The 10,589-nt window shown below is 41.1% G+C and overlaps 1 protein-coding gene across 1 annotated transcript; it reads left to right on the top strand.

The window, feature by feature from the left end:
* The first annotated feature begins 8,270 nt into the window (after positions 1–8,270).
* On the top strand, positions 8,271–9,224 carry LOC132243247 (olfactory receptor 6M1-like). The gene has a single exon (XM_014611430.2). It carries the CDS (start codon positions 8,271–8,273, stop codon positions 9,222–9,224), a length of 954 nt encoding a protein of 317 aa, XP_014466916.2.
* The last annotated feature ends 1,365 nt before the right edge of the window (positions 9,225–10,589 follow it).

The raw sequence follows: 10,589 nt of genomic DNA, 5'->3' as shown, positions 1-10,589 counted from the left end.
TTAATTGCTCCCGGGTGCAGCATATGAACATGTACCTGGGACTGCTGCACATTGAGCTGGGGCAGCACAGCCTCACCTAGCAGTGGGCCAAGAGGATCAGCCTGCAACTACCCTCCACCCCAGCTCAACATGCCATGGAGGGGCTGACTAAGGCATGAGGTTGCTTCAGCGTGGGGCTAGCTGGCAGGCAGACCCCACACTGTAGCACCCTCGTGCCCCAGCCAGCCCCAGTAACCACCTACATGTGCACTGCAGTATAGTAAATAACTTTGCCATAGGATAGCACTTGTGTTGGGCAGTAATATCCTATGGTGGAATTAATTAATTTACTCTGGCCTAATAGGGGCATATGTGTAGATGGTGACACTTTACTGTGCAGTTAATTAGTCAACTCTGCAGTGAAACATCACATGTAGATGCACCCACTGGGATACAGGAACAGGGATTTTTTTCCCCTTCTGAACATCAGCACCTGAAATTCTGAACAAAAGCATTTACCTAAAAGCATTGCTATTTAAATATATATATATTTAAACTAGCGGGAGTGGGGGAGAGAATTTTTGAAGTCATAAACAACTTGTTCCTGTGTTTAGTTCAATCTGATCTGAGATAGGTGTTATAGGAGCAGAAGGTGCTAACAATTTGCACCTGATACTTGCAAAGGATTTAGGTGCATGTCCAGTTAACAAGAAATCAAAACAAGAAATCAGTAAGAAACTACCTATTCATGTTTGTGCAGCAGAACCAAAGAGTCCCATAAAAAGTCATGAAGCAATGGCTTCAGCCAAGTACATTTAGAATAGACATTTGAAAAAAAATCTTCCTTACTGTTAGAAAAGCATAGTTATGGATTACGTGGCCCAGGGAACGGTGGAATTTCGTTCACTGGAGGTTATCAAGAAGAGTTGTGATAAGCATTTTTCAGGGACAATTTAGGAGTAACGAGCCTGCTTCCTTGCAGGGGGTTGTATAATTTTCTAATAAATCTAAGCACCTCCTTCCTAGGGGAGAGAAAAATATGGCTTAATGGTAAAAGTGCTGGCTTGGATCCTTGAAAGCCACTAGCATCCTGCATGACCTCAAGGAAAAAAAACTTGATTTCCTTCTGTGGACCACCCCCATGGGGGAAGTGTTGTGACTTCCACCAGATTACTTGTAAGATGCAGTACTATAAGTAGCAACATCATGTTTGTGTGATGGAAACAAGTGAATGACTTTCCAGTGATTGAAATCAGTTGGGGTGAGATGTCTAAATTACTTTTCCAAACCAGTCATCTGGACTTAGATGGAACTTAGGCATGTAAATCAGAGAAAATGGTCCAGATCAACTTGACTTCATTAGACCCAAAACCATGTAAATACCCAAATTCATTTGGTTATACATTTAGTTTCAGTCTGAGTATCCAGTCTGAGCTAGAGCCCACTTCCAGAAAGGAGCTAATAAACCTTCTAAACACCACTTAAAATTCTCAGAGGTTCACAATCCATTAGGTACCTCCAGAGCATTGTTTGGGGTTCAAATCCCCCACTGTGTTCAGTATTTCCTATGGCACAATCCAAGAACCCCAGACTGTGGAATGAGCTCCCCGCAGAGGTGGTGCAATCTCCTACCCTGGAAATCTTCAAGAGTAGACTGGACAGTCACCTCGCTGGGGCTACCTGACCCCAGCTGTCTTTCTTGTCTGGTGCAGGGGGCTGGACCCAATGATCTTCCGAAGTCCCTTTCAGCCCCTTACAATCAATGAATCTATGAATCTGATCGGTGCCCAGGGGCTAAAATTCACTCTCAGAGGTTCCTAACTCTCTCCATACACTTAGTCCTGCCTTTTTGGATCACTCTACCACGGGGGAGAGGCACTCATGTTTTAGGTGTAGCAATATTTCAGTCAATGCAAAGCCAAAGTGGAGATACCTGTAAGTTCTGCCTTGGCACACTGGTCAAGCATGATTCGAATCTTGCAGTCTTCCTCTATGAAGGGAATTACAAAGAGGATGGATTGTGGGTTTTCTCATAAAGTCTTGATCCCAATAGTACTATTTTCAAGAACATCAAGGCATAGTTAAAAGACTAGGACAAGAGACATAACAACTATTAAGGTCCAATGATGCCTATTTGGTTAACTTTACAGCCATTAAGTTTTGCTATTGCCACTCTGTCCTGACAAAGAACCCATGCTCCCCCACATGTAGATGCCTGCTCCCCCCTGCCCCTGGCTCCACCATCCCTCACTGTGAAATATTGTACGTGGTGATTTTTGATTGACCCACAGTCTTTTGGTCATACTTCTTGAAGTCAGACCAGGCTAAGCTTTTGATGAGGACAACCCCACAGTTTTGACACCAGGGCTTTTGGTAAAAACATGCCTGTGGTCTTTTTCCCTTCATGCCTGTAAGGGAAGGAGTACAACCAGAAGTGAAAAGCAGTGAGGCAGCTGGCGTTTCTTAAGCAACCCATTCTTTATTGCTTGACTGTAATACAGCAAGCTGAGTGCCTGAGTCAGGATGGTTAAGTCATACTTAAGGAAGTTCATATCAGGTCCAGGCAGCTGTGTCCCTTTGGGGTCCGTGCTGTCTCTGTTTGTTCTACAGTCCAAGATGTATCCCCTTTTCCAAGCTAGTTTCCCACATTGAGCTCCTTTCTCCTGTGCCAGCCCTGGAAGAAAACCCTCAGTCATTCTAGCTCTCAGTAAGTGGCTTGGGGGCTTTTCTTTTATAGGTCAACTGGTCTCACACAATTCATGATAGCCCATTCTCAATAAGCCCTAGGCACTAGAGACCCCCAGAACTTTGAAGTCTTAGTCTTGGTAGTCTGTGTGAGTTAGGCCCCTGGGACCCAGGCACATGAATGAATTTTGGCAATTAATTTAAATCTAACAAGAATGACCCAGAGTTTCAAAAAACTCTTCTATTACAGACAATCAGTCCACAAAACCCCAGAAAAGAGAAAACCAATACATGGATGGATGGAAGGTTGGTATCCAGAAGGTAAAGAGGGAAGCCATTGTGACTAATTATTATTTGATACAATACTGTAACACTAATAATAGTAATAAATAATAATAGAAAGCAATACTGGAATGGTAGCCATAATAGAACTTTGTCATCTTCTCCTCTCCTACTTTTTCTTGAATTATTGTCCTTAGGAAGTCTCTCTGCGATCAATTCATCATGGAGTCTTTGGGCAGTTGTTAGATGCAAATACTCAGTATGTCACACAGACTCAATATAAACTAATTCCAGAGTATAAAATAAAAGTAATTTTTCACTCCTGGTATCTACTGTTTGATGCAGAATAGGTCCCTGGATCTCTCATTTCTTTCAAAATGTTGTATCTGTCTGTATATCTGCATATCTGTATTTTCCTCTAGCACTGGCCTCTAAATGACTAGGTAGCCATGAGAAATATCCACATTATTGCAAAAATATTTTTAAAAATCAGTGGTGTGTGTTGAATTCTAGTTTCATACAAGAGGACCATAGACACCTACATCAAAAATCAGACCTGGGGGAACATTTGCCCCAGGATCCTGTCTGCAGTGGTGTTAGGTGCAAGCTTCTGTGTAAAGGGAAGTGCAAAAATCCTTAACCAAGAAAACTGCAGAATGCCCTGTTCATACGTTAGGTTTCTTTGCTGATTTACATTATGGATGAGATTTTTTAAAGAAGATTAGGTAGACAGACAGGCAGACAAACAATCACAAAAAAGGCAAAAAGGGGTTTTTGTGTAAAACAATGATGTGATTTTTCGTTTCTTAGGGTATGAATGATGCCATCCTGAGAAGCAACGATAGCTGTATGGTAGAATTTGTCCTGTTGGGTTTCTCCCTGCCTCAGTCCCTGGAGATCCCAACTTTTATGGTGCTGCTGGCTGTCTTTCTATTGACTCTGACTGAAAACATACTCATCACTGTCCTGGTGCGTACAAACCATCAGCTTCACACTCCCATGTACTTCTTCCTCTGCAACCTCTCCATCCTCGAGGTCCTCTTCATTTTCCCTCTCACGCTAAAGAACCTGCTGTCTGAAGACAAAGTCATCTACTGGGGCTGCCTTGCTCAGTGATACTTCTTCTTCTTCCTTGGCACCACTGAATTTGTCCTCATTGCTGTCATGTCTTTTGACCGTTATGTTGCAATCTGTCATCCTTTCCATTATTCCATCACCATGAGTGGACATATCTGCACCCTCCTCATCATGGGTTTTGGGTAGGTGGGTTCCTCGCTACACTTTTCTCTATTATCCTGTTAACAGGCTTGCCATTCTGTGGCCCCAACATGATAGACCACTTCTTCTGTGACTATGCCCCACTAGTTCTGCTGCATTGACTCACATTTTCCCTTAGCTCTTGCATATATCCTTTCCACAGTCGTATTGCTCAGCTCACTGTCCTCAGATCACTTTGGTGTCCTACATTTACATTATCACCATGATCCTGCACATCCCTTCAGCCACAGGGACACAGAAGTCATTTTCTACATGTACCTCTCATATTACTGTGGCCTCAATTTTTTATGGTAGTGCCATCTTCCTGTACTCCATGTCTAGCCAAGGGCGCTCCCTGGATGTCCAGAAAACAGTGACTGTATTAACGACAGTGGTCACATCACTCCTGAACCCTTTCATTTTCACCCTGAGAAATGGAAAGTTCAGTCCCTTAAGGCTTCCTTGTATCAAAAAGAAGGTACTCACAGTCTAAGAAATTAAAAGTAGTACCTTGGACTTAGCAATGCTTGTTACAGACTACCTATTGTTTTATCCTGACTGTTATTGTATCACAATGGTAAGAGATAACTGTACCTAGCTCCTGTTTTTGGTTTCTGCAAGAGTAGCCATACTCATTTTTTTTTTCATTTTGGGAAGGATGGAAAATAATCATTCTCAAATGAAAACTAAACACATAAATCCTAGGGCTGGTTATATCAAATACTTCCTATTTGAAAGGAAAAGTCATAATTTTGAGATTTGAAATAAGAACTCATGGTAGAGGTGATATCTTTTATTAGACCAACTAGATTTTTTCAAAAAAAAATGCTTTTAAGTTAATTAAACTTGAAAAGAGTATTTTCCTTCCAAAATTGCTCATAAAAAACAAAATTCTGAAAATTCTGAATATTTTCTGAGTGGAAATAGCTTGATAATTTCTGTAGAGATCAAAAACTGTTAGTTTGGAATTACTTTTTTCTAGGATATTTAAGGCAGCTAATGTTCTAACTTATATAGTAGGTACCCTTTCTTTTCTTATTGAGGTGTCAGGGTTTCAAATAATTGAATGCAACATGAAGAAACGCTTTTTTGATCTAATAAAAATAAAATCTTACAATAGATATTTAGTATCAATTGCTATCAATTATGTTAAAACAACATAAAATGAAATAATGGCTTCTCTTAATTGCTGTATAATGTCTTATGAAATGTAAATACATGACTTGATGAGACCTGTCACAAAATGCCATGTGAAAGTATGTTTGTCATAAATAATGTAAGAAACCCACCTATTTGAACATAAATAATATTTAAAGTGAACTTTTTATTTTATAATGAAATAATGATTTTTTTCCAAGCAGAATATCATAAAAATATTTTTCTTATGAATTTATTTTTTCCACATGGATTTATTTTTTCCTCATTGAATTTGATAAGCCTTCAAGAAACTGATGCTATCATGCCCATATATTTTTCTCTATTAGACAAAATATTTCAACAGGAAACATCATTCTCACCATATCTAAATATATGCAGGGGCTGATCCATGATTTGGCAATGGGGAGTTACAGGAGCAGCCACCTGTTCTGCAGACCACACCATACCACTATTTAGGTATATAAGATGAAATAGGATTCTGCCCATAAGCTTTTCATTTCAAAGTTGGCCTACCTTAAAAGGTGACTAATCTTCAAGAGGAGGGATGGAGAGGGCATTGGATAATGCTTGACCTGCATCCTGGTTAAAGCATTGAGCTGGCAAGTCAGAGAGCTACAGGCTCCAAATTGTGGACCAATTGTAGACTAATAGTAGACCAAAAACCTGTTCCCACTTCCCACATGAATGTCCTAAAAATGAACGCATGGCAGGTGCCTCCTCCTGCTAGGTCTTATCAGGAGTTATGTTCAGGTATGTACACATGCCTACCTAGTCAGGGTGCAGCTACTGTGTCTGCTCGTTAGCTGTGTGGAAATGGAAGAAGAACTCAAATTCTATGTAAGGGCCAAAACATGGCAATCACATGTCCTTTGAGCATGTGAATGATATTGAATTCTGCCCAGAGCCCCCATAGTACCAGACAGGGTATGACTAGGAAAAAAGTCCAAAGCTGAATGTGGGAACTAGAAAATCATGGGAAGAATACCTGATGCCAGATGATATACAGTGGGTGAAGCCAGAAACTGAATAGATTTCTACCCATCTCTGTGACTATGACAAAAGTTACTTGCCTGGGTTCACATAGAGAGTTAGTGCTTAGAGAAGACAACTGCTTACAGTTGATGCTAAGCAGCAAGTATAGTCTTCTGGGAATCTGTCTGCAGCATATTCTTTGCTTGGTCCTTTGAGTGTTGTTAGATGTATGCAGTCAACTGATCATGCAGATGTGATGTATATTTGTTCCAGGTAATAAAAGCTGTTCATTATTTAATGTTGCTATTCAGAGAAATGTAGCAGCTGAAAGGTCTCTTCATCTCTTCCTTTCTCAAATTCTCACTATCTCTATCTCTTTCTCTGTCTTTCTATCTAGACCTATACCCCTCTAGCACTGGCATTTAAATTAGAAGGAAACCAGCAAAAATATCCACTCCTGGAGCATTGCTCTTTCAAAATACAAGGACCATGTGGACAGCTATTTTTTCATCTTCGGGAATATATTAATTTTCAGCTTGGTTTGGAGTACAAGTTGATTTTGCTCAATCTCTCTGCCTGTGTCAGTGTTCAGCAGTAGATACTTCAAATCAAGTTGTAAGAAAATCTTCTGGGGACACTAGAAAAACCTGTTTATATGGTAGGTTTCTCCATAAGGTATCTTAGGTATCAGTCAATTCTTGCCTTGTAGCACAGGAATTAATGAACTACAATTATTTTGGAGTCTAGGTACACAGGATAAAATTATGTAGACAGCTAGAAAAATACAAAGTCAAATAGCTATTTAACACTCATTTATTTAAGAGCTGTATGTTACTTCTGTTAATTGCAAAGAGCACAATATGTGAATGCTTCTTATATGTACACTATTAAAACTACCCATTTCATCCTAATTATAAATCTCCTCTGCCACACCCCACAACCTCCTTGTTCATTTCCTGAAGCTCTCAGGTGTCAGAGGTCTGTGGACTAATGGCACCTTCTATACATGTCCATTGCATGACCACTCAAGAATAAGGTAGAGGAAGCAGATGCTTCAGCATCCCTCATAGGGGATTGCTGGCTGTTCATCTCATTGGGGTTGTATGCATGCAAGGGTTCAAGAATAATCTCTGACATGCCTGAATAACATGACCCTCTCTGACGAGCTCCTGCCCATGTTCTTTCAAAGAGTGTCAGACTCCTTGTTCCCTGGCCTCACTTCCTAAGTACATAACTCCAAACCTCTGCTCTTCTCCTGATAAAAGTGTTACGAGTTCATTCTGCTATCAACATTTCCACAGTGGACTGTTCGATGAGAAATTCAAGTCTTAACTGCAAGGAGTGAGGTTTTCCCATATTACAGGCTGCACATATAGAGCCTCACAGATCACTGCACAGTTCTTGACCTTCTGCAAGCTCATAAATAAGGATGAATGAATTATGATTTGCTTGTTTGTTCTTTGATTTGGGTTTTAAGATTGTGTACCTAGTATTCATGCAATTTATTTAGTAGCCTTCCATGTGGACATAGGGAGTTTCCTTCTTGAAAGTCCTTATTCCCTATTTTCCCTTAAGGTGAATTGTCTTTCTGGCTAGCTAGATATGAAATGCCATTTACTTCTGGGCGTATGTGTCTCTCTCCATCTGCCTATATAACACTATACCCTAGGATCGATTGATTGATCCTAGGGTATAGTGTTATATAGGCAGATGGAGATCTATCTATCTATCTATCTATCTATCTATCTATCTATCTATCTATCTATCTATCTATCTATCTAGCACTAACAGGTTTTGTTAAATATCCTCTCTGTAGCCCTCTGAAACATGTGGGTCAACAGTTTTTCATTAGAGAAATATTAAACTTCCTCATTTTAAATCACTGATTAATTTACATTCATTTTGTTTCCCACCAAGCCGAGGAAGCAGAAACCGATATGCTGATTGTCAACCGTAGCAGCATGGTGACTGAATTTGTCCTTCTTGGCTTCTCTGTGGTGTGGGAACTGGAGGTTGTTTTCTTCATGCTGCTGCTCATAATCTACATATTGACAATAACTGGGAATGTGGTCATTATTTCAATCACTTGGGTTGACCACCGCCTCCACAGCCCCATGTACTTTTTCCTCTGCAACCTCTCCTTCCTCGACATCATGGTGGCAACAGCCATTGCCCCAAAAATGATGTGGGATTTCTTGTCCTGGAAAAAGACCATCTCAGTCTCTGGTTGCATTGCTCAATGTTACTTCTACTTCTTCTTTGGCACCACTGAGTTCATCCTCTTGGCTGTCATGTCATTGGACCGCTATGTGGCCATCTGCCTCCCTCTGCGATACTCCACCATCATGAGTCTGCGGATGTCTTTATGGTTAGCTCTGGTGTCTTGGGTTGGAGGTTTCTTCTCCGTCCTCTCCCCTATCATCATCATCTCCCAGCTTCCCTTTTGTGGGCCAAATGTCATTGATCATTTCTTCTGTGACCTGGAGCCACTCATCAAGCTCTCTTGTGCTGACACTTATCTGCTGGAGCTCATTGAATTCTCACTGTCTACTGTAGTTCTCCTGAGTTCTCTTCTACTTACTGTCGTATCCTATATCTACATCATTACCACCATCCTTCACATCCCCTCTACCACGGGCAGGAAAAAGGCCTTCTCCACTTGCGCTTCCCACATTACAGTGGCCTCTGTCTTCTATGGCAGTGCTATCTTCATGTACATAGTCCCCAACAAACAATTCTCCTTTGGCTTCAAGAAGGCAGTGACCCTGCAGACTGCTGTCCTCACCCACTTGCTCAACCCTTTCATCTACACGCTAAGGAACCAGCAGGTCAAGGAGGTGCTGAGGGACACTGCATCCCACTTCCGGAGTAGTGTGAGGGGTGTTAGGTGAATTGTAAAGAGCACTGAAAGACACTTTCAGATGCTGAGCCAACTCCATAGAATGAACATTATCCTACGGTCCAAACCCCATCTGGTTGCCAATGTAGCATGAAGAACCTCAGGATGATTTGGGAATACAACTCCAGACAAGAAAATCATGGGATCAAGAACAAGACTAAGCATCTGACCGTACCACCTAACACTAATGCTTTAATTTTACTCTGTTGCCTATGTGATAACCCTTAACTTGATCCCAAATACTTGTACTTTAAGTTTATGCCTGATGCTTGATTCTAACAATACCTGCTAGTCACTCCTATCCCTTACCATTCAAATTTACTACTATATAATCTAAATCCTAACCCTAAAGCAAATCGTAAGTACAACCTTGACCTGAACACCTGCAACTGTATGAAGATCATTCAGGTGAATCCACATATTATTGTATACTGATGCATCACAGGAGCTGAACGAAGACTATGGAACTGACCCTAACCTTGAATTTAACTCTAATCTTTGGCCTTAGACCTAGCATTCATCCTAACAATAGCCATTAACTCAGAATGGGGGAAAGGAGTCCAGAGAGATGGCTGTACTTTAAATAAACCTTACTGATGGTGCAGGAGTGAACTATCACAATGTATAGAAAAGACTAGCATGTATAGAAGAAGACCAGCTTGTTTTTGCAGGGAACTCTGCAGTGAGCTAAAACACAAAAAGGAATCTTAAAAGAAGTGGAAACTTGGAAAAATTACTAGGGAGTATAAGAGTATTGCTTGGGCACACCAAGATGAAATCAGGAAAGCCAAAATGCAACTGGAGTTGCAGCTAGGAAGGGATGTGATGGTTAACAAGATGGGTTTGTACAAATATGTTAGCAACAAGAGGAAAATCAGGCAAATTGTGCATCCCATGCTGAAAGAGGGCCGGGGGGGTGGCGGGGGTTGGCAAGTGACAGATGATGTGGAAAAGGCTGAAGTAGTCAATGCCTTTTTTACTTGTCTTCATAGGTAAGGTCAGCTCCAGACTGTACCTGGCAGCATAGTTTGGGGAGAAGGTAAGCAGCCAAGAGGGTGAAAGAACAGGTTATGGACTACTTAGAAAAGCTGGATGTGTACAAGTCCATGGGGCTGGATGTGATGCACCTTGAGGGTGTGGAAAGAGTTGGCCACTGTGATTACAGAGCCACTGGCTATTATCTTTCAAAACCTGTGGCAATCAAGAGAGGTCCTGGGTGATTGGAAAAGGGCAAATCAAGTGTCCATCTTTAAGAAAGGGAAGGAGGAGGAGGTGAGGAAATACAGACCAGTCAGCCTCACCTCAGTCCCTGGAAAAATTATGGAGCAGGTCCTTAAAGAATCCATTTCTAAGCTCT

This window comes from Alligator mississippiensis, chromosome 7 (genome assembly GCF_030867095.1).
Source record: "Alligator mississippiensis isolate rAllMis1 chromosome 7, rAllMis1, whole genome shotgun sequence".
NCBI classification, from domain to species: Eukaryota; Metazoa; Chordata; order Crocodylia; family Alligatoridae; genus Alligator; species Alligator mississippiensis.
Note: the sequence above shows the minus strand (reverse complement) of the source record. Positions and strands in the feature narration are given on the sequence as shown.